The sequence below is a fragment of the Musca domestica genome, unplaced genomic scaffold, assembly GCF_030504385.1.
Source record: "Musca domestica strain aabys unplaced genomic scaffold, Musca_domestica.polishedcontigs.V.1.1 44, whole genome shotgun sequence".
Classification (NCBI taxonomy): Eukaryota; Metazoa; Arthropoda; class Insecta; order Diptera; family Muscidae; genus Musca; species Musca domestica.
The window spans coordinates 5,650,772-5,674,546 of NW_026712334.1; the positions used below are offsets into that span (position 1 = coordinate 5,650,772).

Genomic DNA, 23,775 nt, shown 5'->3' on the forward strand with positions numbered 1-23,775 from the left:
TGGTATAAGAATCAAGGCTCATCAGATATATTTGGTTTGGATGATGGCTTACAGGGCCATTATCTGAAAGTAGTATTTTTTCGAGCTTATTACGATTTAGCATATGCGAATTAAATACCCGCTACCCTCCAAGCTCGACACATGTTCTATTGGCAAATCTGTTTCACAGCAAAGTTTGTTTTGTAGTGATGGATTTTTTGTATTGGGGTCCCTGTTGGTGGTAGGTTTGTGATTAGGAGGTGGATTTGGAAATCGGCACCACAAGTGCTCGAAAAGTACTAAACAGTACTATATTTGATATTGGGTGAAAAGATAGCATTTTAAATCTTAAATTAGGTTCGCTGTTAATTTTAGGCTACACCTCGACATATGAAGGTGGTTTCGAACTACTATAATTACACGAAAAAAAACTGAATGGTATTAAACTTGGTATTGGGTGAAGGGATAGGCTGATTTGATATTAATTTCTTTGTTGGTATCTGGAATTGTGTGATAATTGTATGAATTGTACGAAAAACACCGAAAGGTACCAAATTTGGTATTAGATTAAGTGATGGGGCTGGAATTCTCAAACTTGATATGGACTTGACATGGTGAATGAATAGCACTGAAATCCTGAAATTTGATATGAATGTAACTGTTAGTGTCTAGGGTTCAGGGGAGGAGTTTGTTGCTAAATTGGTATTGGGTTAAGGGATGGAACTGAAATCCCTTTGGGTGTATATCGGAAAGGTACAAAAATGTTACAGAATGTTCTGTGGGTTGTTGAGTAGGACATGGAATTCTGAAATTTATTTCTTACGTCACTGTTGGTATATAGGGTGGAGAGAAGAAGTTGGTTGTGGACATGGGTAGTATAACTGTACGAAAAATAAGGTAATAAATTTGGAATTGAGTCTTAGGATAGATCTGAAATTATATAGTTTTGAAAGAATTGGATGGATTTGGGAATGCTGTGATTATTCGTAAATTACTAAATGATACTAAATTTTGTCGTTGAGTAAATGGATAGAGCTTGAACCCTGAAATTCGATATTGAGGCCAAAATTGGTTTCTATGATTTAGATTTGGTGGTGGTTAGTTTTGGCCTGAAAAATTTGATGTTCTAGCGTTGTGCAATGGTTTAACTTATATGCTCTTCGGTAAACTTCAAGATGAAACATTTTGAACACTTTTTCATACAAAAAGTAATAATTTTGCTATTATTATTTTCGATAAATGAAAAACTTGGATATAAATAACATTTTATGGAACTGGTGGTATAAAGATTGTTTGGAATTTTGAAGGTCGTAATCACTGAATGGCCTACAATTCGTTGTTGTGTTTTGTTGGTAACAGTAAGAAAATTATTTTTCAAACAGCGACACATCGTGTTTGTGGCACAATCTTCAAAGAGCAATTTAACCAACAACATTATGTGAGCGTATTTGCCGTGAACTGTTATAATGCTTCTCATATGTTCCCCTATATTTGATACAGCAGCAAACAATGTTAATTGCAATGACATTTATGTACCATATAATGTCTATATATACACATGCAAGTATATGGGTAAGGCTGACGGTAAATCATAGTCCAACAATAACAATAAAGAAAAGTGTAAAATACAGTCTGCTAGCTGTACACACGGTTTGGGAAAATATATGTCACCAGTGTTATTTTTCATTTTTTTTAATTTGCTTTTCATTTTTTTATTCTCTTCCGCTTCTTTTATTCATGCACCTAAGTATTCTTCTTCAGTGCTTTTTCACATTGAATTGTTGTTGCAGTTTTTGTGTATATTTCTAAACACTGAAGCTACCACTTTGGCCTGCTACTGTTCGTCTCTGGACTGTCGTCTATATGTGAACCGTTGCACGTTTATTTCTATTTTCTAGCCTTGAACTTAATTTGAAACGGAACCGTATCTAAACCGGATTACTTTACAGTTTACTTTCTTTTTGTGCCCATACATGGTGTTCGTCGTACGTTCGTTTGTCAGTTGATCGTCAAGGCATATCACTACCACCACCTCCCATCATCGTCATCTTCTCATCGCATCATTGCAGTTGTTCACATTGCCATGCAGTAAATGGTTGGTTGCATTTACTTATATAACTATATCGGGCAAGTTGTTTAGAAAATGCAGCAGGCCTCTGTGCAGCATGGTTCGAGACTGTGTCATTGTTACCATTTTTGGACCATTTATTGAATTCAGGCAATGCTCATTCATTCAGTCAGTCATTCATTCATTCATCGCTGAGAAAAAAATCGAGGCTGAAGTGGTAGGAAACTAGAAATAAATTTTTTTTTTTTTTTAATTTCTTCCAATCATTGGAACGATTTTTATTTGGTTTAATTAGTCCAAATATAGCAGATGCTATCTAGTGAAAATTGAATACCGGTTTCTTTCTCTATTTTTGTTTTTTTTTTTTCTTTTTTCCAGAGAATCGATAGGTACAATTGAATAGAGTAAGGAAATCGCAGTGTAATTGTTTGATAGCAAATTGGAAACAAATTGAAAATTAATTGAACATAGCTTTTTTCTTTGTTGAAGAAAACTCAGTAAAATGCGTTTTCCCTCCAATTGTTGGGATAGGTTTTGTGGAAAATGTACTAAAGACTCCATAATACACCTCTCACAAAATTAGTTTTATATTTTTGGAAACCCGATGTAATGAAATTGAGTAAATTATAATTTATTTTTATATTTTGATATTTAAGAATGTGTGCTCTAGCCGTAGAAGGCCTTCAGACGAATTTTCAGCTTTAGCTTTTTGAGGAAGGATTTTCAGGTCATTCAATTCAGTTTATTAGAAGTCGTTCTAATGCTTTTTCTAAATCTGAACCGAGGTATTCCGAGGTAGAGGTATTTCTGAGCTGTATCTGGTACCATATATCATTGTTGTGGAGAGCATGCTCGTATTACATACGTGAGGCATGAGAGATGTAGCCATGTCTCAACAAATTTTCAAATTTCAAGTACTAAACTTAATTTGGATGTATATGGGAGCTATATCCGAATCTGAACGGATCTCGATAAAATATGACAAAAGTATTTTTGGGCTGTATATGATATCTTTTTTGTGGCCGACGAAATTAACAAATCTTATGAATCTTATGAGAGCTATAGCTATATCAAAATCGATTTTCACCAAACTTGACATGCTTGGTTCTAGGCTCAATTTTGTAGTATGTGCCAAATTCCATCCTATTTGGCCTAATATTACACATTTGGTACACAATAAAAGACAAATCGGACGAAGCTATATATAGGAGCCATATCTAAATATTATCTGGGCTTAGGGTATAAATATTACGATCTGCCAAATTTGGACCAAATCGGATAATCCCTTATCGTTTACATAGACAGATAGACGTCCTTTCTAGATCAACTGCAAATATCCTGAGACGAATTTTGTCCAAAGAGACTCATTGCATAAAACCAAATACCAAGTCTCTTAGTATTTAGTACTTTTGCGTACTTTTTAGTACATAAAGCCACCACATTCCAGGACTGTAGTTTCAGCCGCTTCATCGAGGCGTTGATTGATCAGTCATCACTCTATTCTTTTATGAATAGAGACTATCAACTGCCCTTTACTTCGTCAGCGAAAAGTACACCTCAAAATTTTATATAGCCATTCCAAGACATCGATGTCATACATCGTACAAACTATTTCGAATTTCAACAGAGACCTCGATACCGAATTTCAGAATTCCATCTCTATCCCACCACCCTTCTCTCAACTACAGGCACCAACAGTGACATCCATCCAGGATTTTAGCTCTGTCTCTTCATCCAATACCAAATTCGGTAGCATTTAGTTATTTTCGTTCAAAACAATTTCCATATTTTTAACTCAGATACCAACAATGATCTTTATATCAAATTTTGGGGTTCGATCAACATCTATCCACCCTAGATACCAATAGTGATCCAAAATCAGTACTTTTCGTGCACTTGTAGTATACATTTCCAAAACCACCTCCATATCTCAATTCCAGATACCAACAGAGACCTCCAAATCAAATTTGAGGATGCCAGCCCTATCCCCTTACGCAATACCAAATATAGTACCAATCTGTACTTTTCGTACAGTTATAGTACACATTTCCCAAACCACCTCCGTATGTCCAGCTTACACTTGAACAGCGACCCTAATAGCAAATTTCAGATTTCAAGCACTGTTTGTTCAACCAATACCAAATTGTACCAAATATAGTACTATTTAATACTTTTCGTCATCATTTTACGACTCTCTTATATATAGGATATATATAAAAGTGACATTCGACACAAGTTATCACATACGGCCTAGATATACCTCTCCAAAATTTTGTCGAATTTTTTCGTTTCAGATTAAATTATATATCCTGTAGATATCATTTCTCCCGATTTGAGATCAATGATGTACAAGCCATGCATTGTTTGTCCATTTCGGATTATGCAATTACAATTATCATTTATAATCCGAAACCATGTTGTCATTTAAATAAATATCTAATTTGACAGCAGCGAAACACCTTTCTGTGCAGTAAAATAATGCAACGGATTTATGTGCCGACCTAATGACATTCCTCCATTCACAATTTTGCCATGGAAATTGTTTTATGATGTGCTGCGATCTTTCTTCGATAAAAAAAAATTCCTTGGCATACCAAACGCAACTTCTCATTAATGTCAACCCGAAAAGAAATGCCTTTTCTTTACCAGAAAAAATAACTTTTTCCTCTTAATCCATAACTTGAAATGCCTAAAAACCAGTCAGGCAGGCACTCAGCGTGGGAATGTAATTCGATCTGGGCGAAGTATAGAATGTAACTTTGCCAACCAACCAGCCAGACCGCCTCTTGAAGATTGCAAATTAAAACAGCGTTTATCGATTAAATTAGTCTCAAAATTCAAGGCTGGAAAAAATCTTAAAAATTGATCCAGCCAAAGAAAGAGGAAATATGCAAAGGCCTGGTCAGGAAAAAAGTGAAAACACTGATGATCTTTTTAAGAAGGAAAAAAAATCGATCCATTGGCCTTTCTTATCTTTGTCATTTTTCCTAAGGCGGTTGGTTGCTGCTTTTTCAAGAAATTTCGCAAATAAATTTCGTTTCCGTAAACAAGTTTTTTTACTGCCAAATTTGACCAAAATTGGATGGTCAATGTAGAGACGGACAGCCAGACAGAAGATAGCTTCAGACAACCAAGTAAAAGTTGTGGTAGTAAACATTTTCGTTTTTTTTTGCTTTCGTTAATTTTTATTTGAAATATATCCGCATAATCAAGTACCTAACCGACCAGTCATCCAACCAGCATACTTCAATGTGGGGACATTTTGAAAATTGCTACAATTGCAAAGCAAAGAGTACCAAGAAGCTTTAACGCACATTGCAACTAGACAGACCACTCCTCTCTCCAAGTGGAGTTTAAAATTCGACACAAATGCATAATAATCGTTGGCTATCGATTGTTGCCAAATGTTGTTCCCACTTTCTGATGTCCGGATAATGTGAGCGATGTGCGTATGTGTGTCGCCCAATTGAAAGCACCCCGACCAATATGCGAACAAACTACTTGGTGTGTTTTGGCCGTGAACGCAGTGAGACACGTTAAAAAGTGGTTGCCCTATTTTTAATCTCCATTCATGTTAACAAGCCGGTTGACAGAGAGAGACACGTATATACATACAGACAGACAGGTAGCTAATCAACCGGCGAGCCAGCCCGTTAACCAATCGACCCCACCAAGTAATCTCTGCCATCAGCTCCAAATATAAACTTAAAAAGTACGACAACTTTACGCAGTCAGTATACGGCATGTAGTTGGTATTGCCGGCACATGCCTTACAAATGGCACGCATCTACCATAAAATTGTCGTAGCTGTGCCGACCCCTTTTAGTTTCCACTGTGGCACTCTTGTGTGTTATTGTTATTATTTTTTTTTTTTTTGCAAAGATTATTTTTTATTCTTTGTATAAGAAATTACGGTTGTCATGGCCATGGACACTTTCGCATTCTGTGTGTAAAATATGTTTTTTTGGTGTAATACTTTCAATTTCATCCCAGCGGAATTCTTGTTTGGTGAAATTGTTTTTTATTTATATTTGAAAGAAATGGAAGAAGCGTAAAAAACGGCTCATAGTGGGAAAGTCTACCTTAATATATTAGATTCGATCCAAAAGTCCGTGTTAAGCCTTTTAACTGCATAATTTATTCGGTTTGATAAAATTCTTTATTCAAAATTTCGTACATCGTACTAAATTTTATGACTTTGAATAAACACGTTTGTGCTTTTTCAGAAAGAATAATGGGAAATTGTTTACCTTTTACATCAGAAAAGTCTTCAACATTTTCACAATGGACCTACATAAATTTTTTGTGACAAAACTATTTTAAAGTCTCTATTTGTATACCCTGGAGACCAACAGTGGACTATATAACAAATTTCAGAATTCCATTTATATCCCAACACCCAACGAAACATTTTGTGACATTTTGAACACATTTGCAAAACCACCTCCTTTCTCCCCAGTGACTTCCATATCAAATTTCAGGATTTCAGCTCTATCCTTTCGTCCAATATCAAATTTAGTAATATTTAGTTCTTTTCGTACTATTAAAGCAAACATTTACAAAATAATTTCCATATCTCAACTAATGACCGTGATATCAAATTTCAGGATTTACACTTTGTAATTTCAGCTCTATCATTTCAAAAAATGCCAAATTTAGTTCTACTTAGTATTTTCTGTACAACTATAATACACATTTCCAAGACCACCTCCATATCTCTATGCCAGAGACCACAATATTAAATTTCGGGATTCCAGATCTATCCCTTCACACAATATCAAATTTAGTACCATCTAGTACTTTTCATTTCCAAAATACACCTCCGACATCTACATCAGCTTTCAGGATTTCGCTTATTCCTTCACGCAATACAAACTTTAGGGATATTTAATACTTTGAGTACAATCATACTACAAAAACCACCTAAATATCTCAATTCCAGATACTAATAGATACCTCAATATCAAATTTAAGGATTCCATTTAGTATTTTTCGTACAATTATAATACACATTTCCAAAAACTACCTCCATATGTCTAGACCACACATGAACAGCGACCCTAAAACCAAACATCAGATTTCAAGCACTATCTGATCACCCAAAACAAAATTGTATCAAATACAGAGTGAGATAAAAAACAAAATCAAACACCATAATTTTTACATTTTTTTTTAAATCTTATTGAATGAAACAAAAATTATCGGAAATGGCATCAAATTTTTACAATAAGTTTAGATTTGTTCGAATTGGTCACCTTTGGCACGAATTATGGCCTTATATATATATATATATATATATATATATATATATATATATATATATATATATATATATATATATATGTTTCATCCAATTTTGTGATAAAGTCCCTCCCTCCACATAAATTCCCAATATAAAATTTTTTGTTACGGGAGCTCTAGTAAATACGCATGGAGGTCTAGGGTGTCATATAGTCGGCCCACCCGACTTTTTACCTTTCCTTACTTGTTTTTTACAACAAATATCGGGGTAACTAAAACATGAGCCGGTGAATCCAACAGAGTTGACCAAAAAATTTTCTATCCCATAGAAGACTAGACCTGTCCCGTAAAAAAGTTCTATGTCACACCAGAAGGTTTTTTGTCAGACCAGAAGGTCTAATAGTGTCAACGTCTTCTATAAGAACGTATTTCCTCATGTTGAAACTAGAGAATCGTATTCTCTCACAAAGTACTCCCGCATATCTTCTAACTCATAGAAAACCAAAATTTCCCCATTCATACAGGAGGAATGAAACTTTTTTAACTTATAAAAGCGCTGCTGAAGTATTTACGTTATATGAACCTATATATAAACATTTTTTTAGTTCACAAAATGCCATGCTATCTTCAAGGGCTATTTCAAACAATCTGTTGTCTTCTGAAAATGTTGAATTACGATCATCTTCAAAGGCAGTAATGTATGAAATGCTTGTCTTGCCAAAAGAACCGGAATTGAAACATCACTTGACTCCTTTTCATCCAACCCACTGTCACACAATTATTCATATTTGATTTATTTAATGGTGATTTTACCGCGAGAGAGCGGCCGAAACTAATTTAGGACATTGTGTGTAAAAATTGGTCGTTTTTACAGCTTTCATGGAAAACAGGTTGATAGTTATTTTTTTTTCATTCAAAGGAGTAGCACAAATGAAAGTTATTCGCGTGTGATTTGAAAATGAGGAAACAAGTTTTCGATTTCAACGCGGAATCTTTGATACAAACAAAGAGAAAAAAATGAAAGGGTTTCACAACATCGTGGGAATTTCGAGAAAGTAAAAAATATGATTAAATCCTGATATTCAATAATAATGTTGGCATGAAGAGGATGATTGGAGAAATGACCATTATATGGGAAGGTGAATATTTTTTGGGGAATGGAGAAGTGGAGGGAAGTAAATGTGTGTAATTAATAAAAAAAGTTGAATAGCATCTGTCGGTTTTGCGGAAAGAGGTATACCCCCAGCCTTGAGTTACAATAATTCAAACTGTTGATCCTTTATGGGGGATGTTTCAAAGCAGTTGGCCAGTATTGTCGAATTCGTTCCTAATCTAAATAATGTCAATAATAATGGACTGTATCGTCTACTTCCCATACTTTATATGAATTATGGGCAAATTTTTAGAAAATGTGGAAATATGCGTGACGTACCAGATATAGCGGAACGAAATATTCCACTTCATCTAATACAGATAAAAATATTAATATCTGCAAAATTTTAAGAAAATCGATAAATGTCCGATTTTATACGAAATCATAAATTTCGATAAATGACATATTCAAATCAGATTTATGTTAATGGGAAATATTTGAATATAGCAAGGTGTATAGAATCGTTGTTTTGTTTCGCAAGTTATGACATATATAAATATTGAAAATTGTAAATACCATAAGGGATTGGTAAATATCTATCATGTTCACAACAGATCTTGCGTTAGCAAAAAAATCTTGTGTTAGTACAAATAATGGGATGAGTGAAATATGAAGTGAACCGGATGATTCGGATTTTATTATCGACACTTTGTGGGAGATTTTGTATTGATGAAAATATTGAGTTGTGCCAGGTTTGATTGGAATGGAATGTTAATTTCACGTTTTATAATATTCATCGATATTCAAATTTTTAACCCTTTTGGAGAAGATACCACAAGGAGTGGGCAGATATATCCCATCATCGCGACAGACCTAGGGTTAATAAAAAATATTTTGATGTGTGCAATTTGACGACAATCGGACTCTTACAACACATTATAAGAGTTATAATTATTCGAATTTTGATCCGTTGTGACTTTAACCTAGAATTTATGCAAGTACTAGGTCCTGCAAAGTTGGAGCAAAATCGGATCATTCTTTCTCTTTCCGTGCAGTAAATTTTGACCTTTTGTGGAGGAGGTACAGAAAGAGTGGACCGATATCGCCCATCTCTGAACTCGATCTAAGTTTGATAATAATATTACAATGTACCAAGTTGTAACAAATCGGATACTCCCGTCGAGAGTTATCGTGCACACCAGCCAGTCAGACAGACAGAAGGACGGACATCGCTAGATCGACTCCAAATGTCCTGAAACGGATTTGGTCCTAGGAAACGGATTAGACCTAGGGTTTAAACCGTTATTTCGATGAGGCACGTTTTGGCCCTCTCTAGCCATATGGCTGAGGGTATAATAACTACAGTTCATTTCTGTATTCAGATTCTGATTCAAAAATTTTCTTGAGACAAATAAAGCGTATTTCACTTAAGGAGACATAAACTCTATATTTCAAAAAACAATAAACACAATAAACACCGCAGACCAATCATCTTCATCTCAGATGGGAATTTTTCCAAGTTTAAAAATTGAGCTTTAGTCTGTTTCAGCATTTTGTTTTCAAACTAATTCATTAATATTGAAAATATTTTCTTAAAAAATGCAATTTTCTTTTTTATTTTTCTTCCAGCTTGCTTTAGCCGACGATGGAGATGTGGTTAAGGGTAACGAAGAAATATCCGATCACGACAATGAAGTGGATCAAGTTGCCTTGGAATCTGAACCTGAACCGCAACAACAACAGCCACAAAAGGTGCACTATCAACACAATATGCAACAACAGGCACCGCCCCAGGGGCCCGGACCGGCCAGAAGTAAGAGACTTGTTTAAGATTTAAGCCACAAGAACTGTGATAATTTTGTGAATAATAGCAACTTTTTATGTTATTACAGGCAATAATCAGGGCATACCATTGGCGTTGGGTCAACCGTTCGGCCCACCGCCACCTCCGTCACAGCTCGCCTATCAAGGACCACCACCACCGTTGCCACCTCAAAGACCACCACCAGCTCCCGTGCACGTGCCCCAGGCATTGCCCGATTTAAGTGTGGGTGCTTCCAGTACCAATGAGATTTGGTCATCCCCGGTGCAGGATATGGCTAAAATCATTTCCCTGGATGTAAAATGTGAAAAGAATGGCATGAAAGTATTTGTCCAATTCGACAAACCCTTCTATGGCATTGTATTCTCCAAGGGCCATTACAGCAACATGAATTGTGTCCACTTGCCCTCGGGATTGGGTCGGGCCTCGGCCACCTTCGACATTGGTTTACACGAGTGTGGCACATCGGGAAATACTGAGAACGGCCTTTATGGCTATGGCCATGAGTCGGGATCTGGCACCTATTTTGAGAACATCATTGTCATACAATACGATCCTCAGGTGCAAGAGGTGTGGGATCAGGCCCGTAAATTGCGTTGCACCTGGCACGATCAATACGAGAAAAGTGTGACATTCCGTCCGTTCCCTGTCGACATGTTGGATGTGGTGAGAGCAGACTTTGCCGGCGACAATGTAGGATGTTGGATGCAAATTCAAGTTGGCAAAGGGCCTTGGGCTTCGGAGGTCTCAGGTTTAGTAAAGATTGGACAGACCATGACCATGGTTTTGGCCATTAAAGATGATGATTCGAAATTCGATATGTTGGTAAGAAATTGTGTAGCCCACGACGGAAAACGTGCACCCATACAATTGGTTGATCAACGGGGATGTGTTACCAGACCAAAACTGATGTCTCGCTTCACCAAAATCAAAAACTTTGGAGCCTCCGCTTCGGTACTGTCCTATGCCCATTTCCAAGCTTTCAAATTTCCCGATTCCATGGAAGTCCACTTCCAGTGTACCATACAAATTTGTCGCTATCAATGTCCTGACCAGTGTTCTGACCCCAATCTTCAGGAAGTTCATCATTTACAAGTTGGCCCCGAATCTCAATACGGCCCACCACCACCCCAGCTGCATGTAGACACCTATCATGTGGGCAGTTCCATTGGCAAGCGAAGAGATGAACGTCGTGTACAACGTCGCGCCCGTGCCGTCGATCCCAATGAACCTCAGGTTGGTTTGAATCGCATCATCAAAGTGGTGTCCTCTGGTGACCTGACATTTGCCATTGATGAAAATGCCAATGCCACCGCTTCAGCAGCAGCCCAAACAATGGTGTTTCCAGCTAGAGAAGATGGTCTCATCTGCATGACCACGCCTGGCTTTGCGATAACACTTATCGTACTTCTGGGCATTTTGGTAACATCGTGCCTTATTTCGGCGGTCCTTTATATACGATTAAGGCCGTTCTCATCGATTTCGAAGAAGGAAAGGGCAGTGGCATTTACAAATCCTCAATTGTCGGGAACATTGCCAGTCATACAAATACCTCCACCGCCACCATCAAGTCATCATGGTACTCTATCGAAGGCAAGAACGCATACATAGATATCTAGTACAAATCAGAAAATGAAAGAAAATCAGCCGAACAACAAAAACCAACAACAAATGTAGGGTGTTTTTATAGTCAGAAATGTGGCAATATGTGTGGCAACTGTGTTGTCGCTGATGACCACTTTTTTGATAGTCTTAAAAAAATAGTTCATGGGCATGGCAAGTAGGTCCTAGGGCGAATGATTAAAAGTGAGGAGGTTAAAATTCATAATTCATAGAAGACTGTTTGATTAATTTAAGCATTGGCTTAATGTGAAAATATTTCCAAAACTTCGGATTTTTTATGAAATGTGTGAAAAAATAATTTTTAAAGTGGGAGAAAAGATGAACTTACCTCTAACCCACAAAAATTTCCAAATAATTTTAATCTTTAATCGAATTACCGATTTTTTCGAAACTTAATCCTATTTCAAAGGTTTCTTATTTCATTGCAGTGTACCTTTTAATAAGATAAATTTCAGATAAATCCACATATACTGGAAAAAAATAGAGATATTCAAAGACCATAGTAATAGTTTCGTGTATTTCCCTGATTTAGATCTACAACAATTAATCATGAGTATTGTAGTCCTCATTATATAAAAGATTCTATCATAAAAAAATCTCAAACGGTATTCCCCGAAATGTTCACAGTAACTGGAGTGTTTGAAAGTAACATAGGTTATATTTTTCGCAATTCAGTGGTGTGGGATACTTTCCGCACGCCTCCTGTTTAAGGGTGTTGGTAGAGATACTGGGATGTGAGAAATTTGAAAATAATCGGTCGCTAATTTCACATTTGAACGAGCGTTTTGTTATTTAACATTTTTGACCGCTTTTTTAGTGGGTAGTAAAAGGTGTGGGCTCACACCAGATCTTGTGTTTGTAAAAATATTTGGATGTGTGAAATTTTAAGAGAATTTGCCATTCTGTTATCTTCTGATAAGTAGGTAAAATTTCTTTTGTTATCATAAAAAAAAATCTTTTATTTAAACCCTTGAAGAGATTTATCTATATAGGTCCACGATATGTCCCCCATATAATGGTACCTCCCCGTATTTGGTATTTTTATGATTTTAGCCAAATTTTCAATGGAATTGTCTGAGAATCAACACAAGGAGTTGCTTCTGAATACTTTAGCCCCTGAAATAGAACTGTCTATATAAGTCCACGATATTGTCTAAGCAGTTCCACGTCTGTGTATAGCTAACATATAACGGTTTTCGTTCAAAAGGTATTTTTCGACGAATATGTTTTTAATTTTCAAGTTTCTTCCCAACGGTGGAGGGTATAAAAAGTTCGGCCTGGAACTTCGCTGCTTTTTTATTTGTTAATAATAACATCTTTAAGAAAAATGTACAATTAATGGCTGAAAATTCAAAACATCACACTGTTTCCAAATTCTATAAATAAAATTTGAAACTGTGTCCATATTTTTCGATACCCTTTTAAAATACATTTCTGGATTTAGATCATTTAATGAAAAAAGGGATTTGTCGGTTTAATTCCTTAAAAAAGCGTATACGACGAATCCGAGTTTGTATATCCTAGCATAAATTCTAGCTATAATAGCAGTTTTTGCATCCTTTCAACTTTTAATACAATTTACGTCAAATTTGGTCAAGTTTACATAAACGTAATTTCAAAATCAGTTGATGTTTGGACCTCATTTTATATCGCAATGATCATGGAAATATTTAAATGGGTTTGTCAGAGGTAAGTTTTATATCTGATTTTTAATTTTATTTATACTATTTTTTTTTTTTGGTAAATACTTTCCACCTCTTTGGCTTCTTATACTATTTACAAGAAAAATAATAATGAATCATACTTTACCCTCTATCACTTTTCATTCATTCGCCTTGATCAGTCTTGCCATGTCCGCACTTGATTCTGTTTCTATAGCTTTTATTTCTATTTCAACAAGACTAAGCCTAAGTTTCCAATTTAAATTTATTTTCATACATATAATTCAATTTATTATTTTTAACAAAAAGCTTTAATTTTAATTCAACACATTAAAACAACAAAATAGACGATACATTACAACAACAAATGGTAATTAAAAGCAAATTTTTAATAAATAAATATTTTTGGTCGTTTCTTAAAAATAGAAATCACAAAAACACACATACACTTAAAAAACTAAACCAATAACTATAATAAAAAAACATAATGAAATAAAATGGGTATTCTTCTGAGACGCTTCTTAGCAGCAAATATGGTGGTAGTTCTTAATTCGTTATTCTCTTCGTTTTGTCCTTTCCTATCTCTCGCTCTCTCTCAGAAAGTATTATTTTAAGTTCTTAAAACTAATGAAAACAAAAAAAGGACATCTTAAGTAATTTACTCATCTTTTAATTTTAATTTATTGAAAGGAAATACATACACACATACACACTCAACAACATAAACTGGTGCTAAGCCATATTTAAAAAGTTCAAATCTTTTTTTTTTGTTTTTCTTTAATTAGAGTTGTATTTTTGTTTCGTTCTTTTGCCAGAATTGAATGCAACAATTTGCTCTAAAAATAATTAAGACTTTTTTTGTTTTTAATAGTAATTATTATTTATTTATTTATTATAATTTATTGTATTTGTTTAATTTATTTTCATATAGTCATTAAATATTTTAAGTAAACTTAAATCGATGTTAAAACAAATCATGTCATTTATTCTACTTATTAAAAATGTATCTATTGTACTTTGAAGTTGTTCTTAGTTCTTTGCCTTCTATCTCTTACTTATTATTTACTTAATTGTAACCCTAATTTTATTTATTTATTTCATTAATAGTATTTAAGTGCTGACGATGACAAATGAATATGCTTAATAAACTTTGATGTATTAAAACATTTTTGACAAAATAAAATAAACCATTTAAATAAATGATAAACTACAAGTATTTTATTATGAGTTTTCGAAAAAAGATTATTGTAACTCAACACGCTGAGTTTTGAAAAAAAAATTTAATTTGAAAATTAAAAAAAATGCAAATTCAACATGCTCGGCACATTTTATTGAATACATCAAAATATGTGCAAAATACAAATTAATTGCAAAAGACACTTGGTATTCTAAAGATCATTGTAACTCAACATGCTGAGTTTTAAAAAAAAAATTAATTTGAAAATTAAAAAAAATCTAATTGCAAATTCGACAAATTCTATTGCGATTCAGCAAGCTAAATATAAAGTATTCGAAAAAAATAAATTTGGAATTCAGCTTGCTGAATAAAACAAAATTTGAAGATTAAAAATTCTAAAATTTTGGAATTCAGCTAGCTGAATACAACAAAATTTGAAAATTAAAAAATTATAACTGCAAATTCCATATTCTCGACACATTCTATTGCAATTCAGCAAGCTAAATTTTGAGTTTTCGAAAAAATTTTGGAATTCCACTAACTGAATACAACAAAATTTGAAAGTTAAAAAAGTATAATTGCAAATTCGATATGCTCGACACATTCTATTGCAATTCAGCAAGCTAAATTTTGAGTTTTCGAAAAAATTTGGAATTCAGCTAGCTGAATACAACAAAATTTGAAAATTAAAAAATTATAACTGCAAATTGCATATTCTCGACACATTTCATTGCAATTCAGCAAAGCAAATTTTGAGTTTTCGAAAAAAAAATTGGAATTCAGCTAGCTGAATACAACAAAATTTGAAAAATAAAAAATTATAATTGCAAATTCGACATGCCCGACACATTCTATTGCAATTCAGCAAGCTAAATTTTGAGTCTTCAAAAAAATTTTGGAATTCAGCTAGCTGAATACAACCAAATTTGAAAATTAAAAAATTATAACTGCAAATTCCATATTCTCGACACATTCTATTGCAATGCAGCAAGTTAAATTTTGAGTTTTCGAAAAAAAATTGGAATTCAGCTAGCTGAATACAACAAAATTTGAAAATTAAAAAATTATAACTGCAAATTCCATATTCTCGACAGATTCTATTGCAATTCAGCAAGCTAAATTTTGAGTTTTCGAAAAAAATTGGAATTCTGCTAGCTAAATACAACAAAATTTGAAAATTCAGCAAGCTTGATTTTGAGTTTTCGAAAAAATTTTGGAATTCAGCTAGCTGAATACAACAAAACTTTTAAATAAAAAATTGTAATTGCAAATTCCATATTCTCGACACATTCTATTGCAATTCAGCAAGCTAAATTTTGAGTTTTCGAAAAAATTTTGGAATTCCTCTAGCTGAATACAACAAAATTTGAAAATAAAAAATTATGTTGTTGCAAAATCGTCAGGCAAAATCCCATTATTGTTGTTTTTATAAAAACAACGTTTGTTTATGAGTGGAGAACGATGGTAGTGTTTACCAGGGGGTAAGGCAGGGAATACCTAGTTTTCGGAAAGAGCCACCAATCCTCATCAGTTCCCTTGTTTCTTGTCTGGGATATTCTCCCCAGAAGTTATTTTAAAAAATAACTTCTATGACAAAAAACATTTTTAACCCAAGTGACGAGATCGTAAGCTCAATAGAAGAGGAACAAAAGAATTACATAAAACTAAAATTCCATATTCTCCACACATTTTATTGCAATTCAGCAAGCTACATTTTGAGTTTTCGAAAAAAATTTGGAATTCGTCTAGCTGAATACAACAAAAATTGAAAATTAAAAAATTATAACTGCAAATTCCATATTCTCGACACATTCTATTGCATTTCAGCAAGCTACATTTTGAGTGTTCGAAAAAAATTTGGAATTCAGCTACCTGAATACAACAAAATTTGAAAATTAAAAAATTATAACTGCAAATTCCATATTTTCGACATATTCCATTGCTGCAATTCAGCAAGCTAAATTTTGAGTTTTCGAAAAAATTTTGGAATTTAGCTAGCTGAATAAAAAAAAATGTTTAAGTAAAAAATTGTAATTGCAAATTCTATATTCTCGACACATTCTATTGCAATTCAGCAAGTTAGATTTTGAGCTTACGAAAAATTTTTGAAATTCAGCTAGGCGAATACAACAAAATTTGAAAAATAAAAACTTATAACTGCAAATTCCATATTCTGGACACATTTTATTCCAATTCAGCAAGCTAAATTTTGAGTTTTCAAAAAAATTTTGGAATTCAGCTAGCCGAATACAACAAAATTTGAAAATTAAAAAATTATAACTGCAAATTCCATATTCTCGACACACTCTATTGCAATGCAGCAAGCTAAATTTTAGAATTCAGTTAGCTGAATACAACAAAATTTGAAAATTAAAAAATTATAACTGCAAATTTCATATTCTCGACACATTCTATTGCAATTCAGCAAGCTAAATTTTGAGTTTTCGAAAAAATTTGGAATTTAGCTAGCTAAATACAACAAAATTTGAAAATTAAAAAATTATAATTGCAAATTCCATATTCTCGACACATTCTATTGCAATTCAGCAAGCTAAATTTTGAGTTTTCGAAAAAATTTTGGAATTCAGCTAGCCGAATACAACAAAATTTGAAAATTAAAAAATTATAACTGCAAATTCCATATTCTTGACACATTCTATTGCAATTAAGAAAGCTTGATTTTGAGTTTTTGAAAAAATTTTGGAATTCAGCTAGCTGAATACAACAAAATTTGAAAATTAAAAAATTATAATTGCAAATTCCATATTCTCGACACATTCTATTGCAATTCAGCAAGCTAAATTTTGAGTATTCGAAAAAATTTGGAATTCAGCTAGCTAAATACAACAAAATTTGAAAATTAAAAAATTATTGCATTCTATTGCAATTCAGCAAGCTACATTTTGAGTTTTCGAAAAAATTTTGGAATTCCACTAACTGAATACAACAAAATTTGAAAATAAAAAGATTATAACTGAAAATTCCATATTCTCGACACATTCTATTGCAATTCAGCAAGCTTGATTTTGAGTTTTTGAACAAATTTTGGAATTTAGCTAGCTGAATGCGACAAAATTTGAAAATTAAAAAACTATAACTGCAAATTCCTTATTCTCGACACATTTTATTGCAATTCAGCAAGCTTAAGTTTGAGTTTTCGAAAAAAATTTTGGAATTCCACTAACTGAATACAACAAAAATTTGAAAATTAAAAAATTATAAATGCAAATTCCATATTCTCGACACATTCTATTGCAATTCAGCAAGCTAAATTTTGAGCTTTCAAAAAAATTTTGGAATTCAGCTAGCAGAATACAACAAAATTTGAAAATTAAAAAATTATTGCATTCTATTGCAATTCAGCAAGCTACATTTTGAGTTTTCGAAAAAATTTTGGAATTCCACTAACTGAATACAACAAAATTTGAAAATAAAAAGATTATAACTGAAAATTCCATATTCTCGACACATTCTATTGCAATTCAGCAAGCTTGATTTTGAGTTTTTGAAAAAATTTTGGAATTCCACTAACTGAATACAACAAAAATTTGAAAATTAAAAAATTATAAATGCAAATTCCATATTCTCGACACATTCTATTGCAATTCAGCAAGCTTGATTTTGAGTTTTTGAAAAAATTTTGGAATTTAGCTAGCTGAATGCGACAAAATTTGAAAATTAAAAAACTATAACTGCAAATTCCTTATTCTCGACACATTTTATTGCAATTCAGCAAGCTAAATTTTTAGTTTCCGAAAAAATTTTGGAATTCAGTTAGCAGAATACAACAAAATTTGAAAATTAAAAAATTATAACTTCAAATTCCATATTCTCGACATATTCTATTGCAATGCAGCAAGCTAAATTTTGAGTGTTCGAAAAAATTTTGGAATTCAGCTAGCTGAATACAACAAAATTTGAAAATTAAAAAATTATTGCATTCTATTGCAATTCAGCAAGCTACATTTTGAGTTTTCGAAAAAATTTTGGAATTCCACTAACTGAATACAACAAAATTTGAAAATTAAAAGATTATAACTGAAAATTCAATATTCTTGACACATTCTATTGCAATTAAGAAAGCTTGATTTTGAGTTTTTGAAAAAATTTTGGAATTCAGCTAGCTGAATACAACAAAATTTGAAAATTAAAAAATTATAACTGCAAATTCCATATTCGCGATATATTCTATTGCAATTCAGCGAGATAAATTTTGAGTTTCCGAAAAAATTTTGGAATTCAGCTAGCTGAATACAACAAAATTTGAAAATCAAAAAATTATAACTGCAAATTCCATATTCTCGACACATTCTATTGCAATTCAGCAAGCTAAATTTTGAGTTTTTAAAAAATTTTTGGAATTTAGCTAGCTGAATACAACAAAATTTGAAAATTAAAAAATTATAACTGCAAATTCCATATTCTCGACACGTTTTATTGCAATTCAGCTAGCTAAATTTTGAGTTTTCGAAAAAAGTTTGGAATTCAGCTAGCTGAATACAACAAAACTTGAAAATTAAAAAATTATAACTGCAAATTCCATATTCTCGACACATTCTATTGCAATTCAGCAAGCTACATTTTGAGTTTTCGAAAAAATTTTGGAATTCAGCTAGCTGAATACAACAAAATTTGAAAATTAAAAAAATATAACTGCAAATTCCATATTCTCGACACATTCTATTGCAATTCAGCAAGCTACATTTTGAGTTTTCGAAAAAATTTTGGAATTCAGCTAGCTGAATACAACAAAATTTGAAAATTAAAAATTATAACTGCAAATTCCATATTCTCGACACATTCTATTGCAATTCAGCAAGCTAAATTTTGAGTTTTCGAAAAAATTTTGGAATTCAGCTAGCTGAATACAACAAAATTTGAAAATTAAAAAAATATAACTGCAAATTCCATTTTCTCGACACATTCTATTGCAATTCAGCAAGCTAAATTTTGAGTTTTCGAAAAAATTTTGGAACTCAGTTAGCTGAATACAACAAAATTTGAAAATTAAAAAAATATAACTGCAAATTCCATATTCTCGACACATTCTATTGCAATTCAGCAAGCTACATTTTGAGTTTTCGAAAAAATTTTGTAATTCAGCTAGCTGAATACAACAAAATTTGAAAAATAAAAAATTATAATTGCAAATTCGACATGCTCGACACATTCTATTGCAATTCAGCAAGCTAAATTTTGAGTTTTCGAAAAAATTTTGGAATTCAGCTAGCTGAATACAACAAAATTTGAAAATTAAAAAAATATAACTGCAAATTCCATTTTCTCGACACATTCTATTGCAATTCAGCAAGCTAAATTTTGAGTTTACGAAAAAATTTTGGAATTCAGCTAGCTGAATACAACAAAATTTGAAAACGAATAAATCATAACTGCAACTTCCATATTCTCGACACATTCTATTGCAATTCAGCAAGCTAAATTTTAAGTTTTCGAAAAAATTTTGGAATTCAGCTAGCTGAATACAACAAAATTTGAAATTTAAAAAAATATAACTGCAAATTCCATTTTCTCGACACATTCTATTGCAATTCAGCAAGCTACATTTTGAGTTTTCAAAAAAAATTTTGGAATTCAGCTAGCTGAATACAACAAAATTTGAAAATTAAAAAATTATAAATGCAAATTCCATATTCTCGACACATTCTATTGCAATTCAGCAAGCTAAATTTTGAGATTTCGAAAAAATTTTGGAATTCAGCTAGCCGAATACAACAAAATTTGAAAATTAAAAAATTATAACTGCAAATTCCATATTCTCGACACACTCTATTGCAATGCAGCAAGCTAAATTTGAGTTTTCGAAAAAATTTTAGAATTCAGCTAGCTGAATACAACAAAATTTGAAAATTAAAAAATTATAAATGCAAATTCCATATTCTCGACACATTCTATTGCAATTCAGCAAGCTAAATTTTGAGATTTCGAAAAAATTTTGGAATTCAGCTAGCCGAATACAACAAAATTTGAAAACGAATAAATCATAACTGCAACTTCCATATTCTCGACACATTCTATTGCAATTCAGCAAGCCAAATTTTAAGTTTTCGAAAAAATTTTGGAATTCAGCTAGCTGAATACAACAAAATTTGAAATTTAAAAAAATATAACTGCAAATTCCATTTTCTCGACACATTCTATTGCAATTCAGCAAGCTAAATTTTGAGTTTTCGAAAAAATTTTGGAATTCAGTTAGCTGCATACAACAAAATTTGAAAATTAAAAAAATATAACTGCAAATTCCATTTTCTCGACACATTCTATTGCAATTCAGCAAGCTACATTTTGAGTTTTCGAAAAAATTTTGGAATTCAGCTAGCTGAATACAACAAAATTTGAAAATTAAAAAATTATAAATGCAAATTCCATATTCTCGACACATTCTATTGCAATTCAGCAAGCTAAATTTTGAGATTTCGAAAAAATTTTGGAATTCAGCTAGCCGAATACAACAAAATTTGAAAATTAAAAAATTATAACTGCAAATTCCACATTCTCGACACACTCTATTGCAATGCAGCAAGCTAAATTTGAGTTTTCGAAAAAATTTTAGAATTCAGCCAGCTGAATAAAACAAAATTTGAAAATTAAAAAAATATAACTGCAAATTCCATTTTCTCGACACATTCTATTGCAATTCAGCAAGCTACATTTTGAGTTTTTGAAAAAATTTTGGAATTCAGCTAGCTGAATACAACAAAATTTGAAAATTAAAAAATTATAAATGCAAATTCCATATTCTCGACACATTCTATTGCAATTCAGCAAGCTAAATTTTGAGTTTTCGAAAAAATTTTGGAATTCAGCTAGCCGAATACAACAAAATTTGAAAATTAAAAAATTATAACTGCATATTCGACATGCTCGACACATTCTATTGCAATTCAGCAAGCTAAATTTTGAGTTTTCGAAAAAATTTTGGAATTCAGCTAGCTGAATAAAACAAAATTTGAAAATTAAAAAAATATAACTGCAAATTCCATTTTCTCGACACATTCTATTGCAATTCAGCAAGCTAAATTTTGAGTTTACGAAAAATTTTTGGAATTCAGCTAGCTGAATACAACAAAATTTGAAAATTAAAAAATTATAACTGCAAATTCCATATTCTCGACACATTCTATTGCAATTCAGCAAGCTACATTTTGAGTTTTCGAAAAAATTTTGGAATTCAGCTAGCTGAATACAAAAAAATTTGAAAATTAAAAAATTATAACTGCAAATTCCATATTCTCGACACGTTTTACTGCAATTAAGCAAGCTAAATTTTGAGTTTTCGAAAAAATTTTGTAATTCAGCTAGCTGAATACAACAAAATTTGAAAAATAAAAAATTATAATTGCAAATTCGACATGCTCGACACATTCTATTGCAATTCAGCAAGCTAAATTTTGAGTTTTCGAAAAAATTTTGGAATTCAGCTAGCTGAATACAACAAAATTTGAAAATTAAAAAAATATAACTGCAAATTCCATTTTCTCGACACATTCTATTGCAATTCAGCAAACTAAATTTTGAGTTTACGAAAAAATTTTGGAATTCAGCTAGCTGAATACAACAAAATTTGAAAACGAATAAATCATAACTGCAACTTCCATATTCTCGACACATTCTATTGCAATTCAGCAAGCCAAATTTTAAGTTTTCGAAAAAATTTTGGAATTTAGCTAGCTGAATACAACAAAATTTGAAATTTAAAAAAATATAACTGCAAATTCCATTTTCTCGACACATTCTATTGCAATTCAGCAAGCTACATTTTGAGTTTTCGAAAAAATTTTGGAATTCAGCTAGCTGAATACAACAAAATTTGAAAATTAAAAAATTATAAATGCAAATTCCATATTCTCGACACATTCTATTGCAATTCAGCAAGCTAAATTTTGAGATTTCGAAAAAATTTTGGAATTCAGCTAGCCGAATACAACAAAATTTGAAAATTAAAAAATTATAACTGCAAATTCCATATTCTCGACACACTCTATTGCAATGCAGCAAGCTAAATTTGAGTTTTCGAAAAAATTTTAGAATTCAGCTAGCTGAATAAAACAAAATTTGAAAATTAAAAAATTATAAATGCAAATTCCATATTCTCGACACATTCTATTGCAATTCAGCAAGCTAAATTTTGAGTTTTCGAAAAAATTTTGGAATTCAGCTAGCTGAATACAACAAAATTTGAAAATTAAAAAAATATAACTGCAAATTCCATATTCTCGACACATTCTATTGCAATTCAGCAAGCTAAATTTTGAGTTTTCGAAAAAATTTTGGAATTCAGTTAGCTGAATACAACAAAATTTGAAAATTAAAAAAATATAACTGCAAATTCCATATTCTCGACACATTCTATTGCAATTCAGCAAGCTAAATTTTGAGTTTTCGAAAAAATTTTGGAATTCAGCTAGCTGAATACAACAAAATTTGAAAATTAAAAAATTATAACTGCAAATTCCATATTCTCGACACGTTTTATTGCAATTAAGCAAGCTAAATTTTGAGTTTTCGAAAAAATTTTGTAATTCAGCTAGCTGAATACAACAAAATTTGAAAAATAAAAAATTATAATTGCAAATTCGACATGCTCGACACATTCTATTGCAATTCAGCAAGCTAAATTTTGAGTTTTCGAAAAAATTTTGGAATTCAGCTAGCTGAATACAACAAAATTTGAAAATTAAAAAAATATAACTGCAAATTCCATTTTCTCGACACATTCTATTGCAATTCAGCAAGCTAAATTTTGAGTTTACGAAAAAATTTTGGAATTCAGCTAGCTGAATACAACAAAATTTGAAAACGAATAAATCATAACTGCAACTTCCATATTCTCGACACATTCTATTGCAATTCAGCAAGCTAAATTTTAAGTTTTCGAAAAAATTTTGGAATTCAGCTAGCTGAATACAACAAAATTTGAAATTTAAAAAAATATAACTGCAAATTCCATTTTCTCGACACATTCTATTGCAATTCAGCAAGCTACATTTTGAGTTTTCGAAAAAATTTTGGAATTCAGCTAGCTGAATACAACAAAATTTGAAAATTAAAAAATTATAACTGCAAATTCCATATTCTCGACACATTCTATTG

General features: G+C 31.9%; 1 protein-coding gene across 2 annotated transcripts in view; it reads left to right on the forward strand.

Annotated features, from left to right (window-relative positions):
* Positions 1-13,263, forward strand: part of LOC101888306 (uncharacterized) — a 48,494-nt gene extending 35,231 nt beyond the window's left edge. The window contains exons 3-4 of one of the 2 annotated variants that reach the window (XM_020036605.2): positions 10,011-10,194; positions 10,253-13,263. In XM_020036605.2, coding sequence (XP_019892164.2) covers positions 10,011-10,194; positions 10,253-11,814 — 1,746 coding nt within the window. In that variant the 3' untranslated portion in view covers positions 11,815-13,263. The remainder of the gene's footprint in view (positions 1-10,010; positions 10,195-10,252) is intronic. The other variant, XM_011294075.3, reaches the window with a different exon arrangement.
* Positions 13,264-23,775: the final 10,512 nt, after the last annotated feature.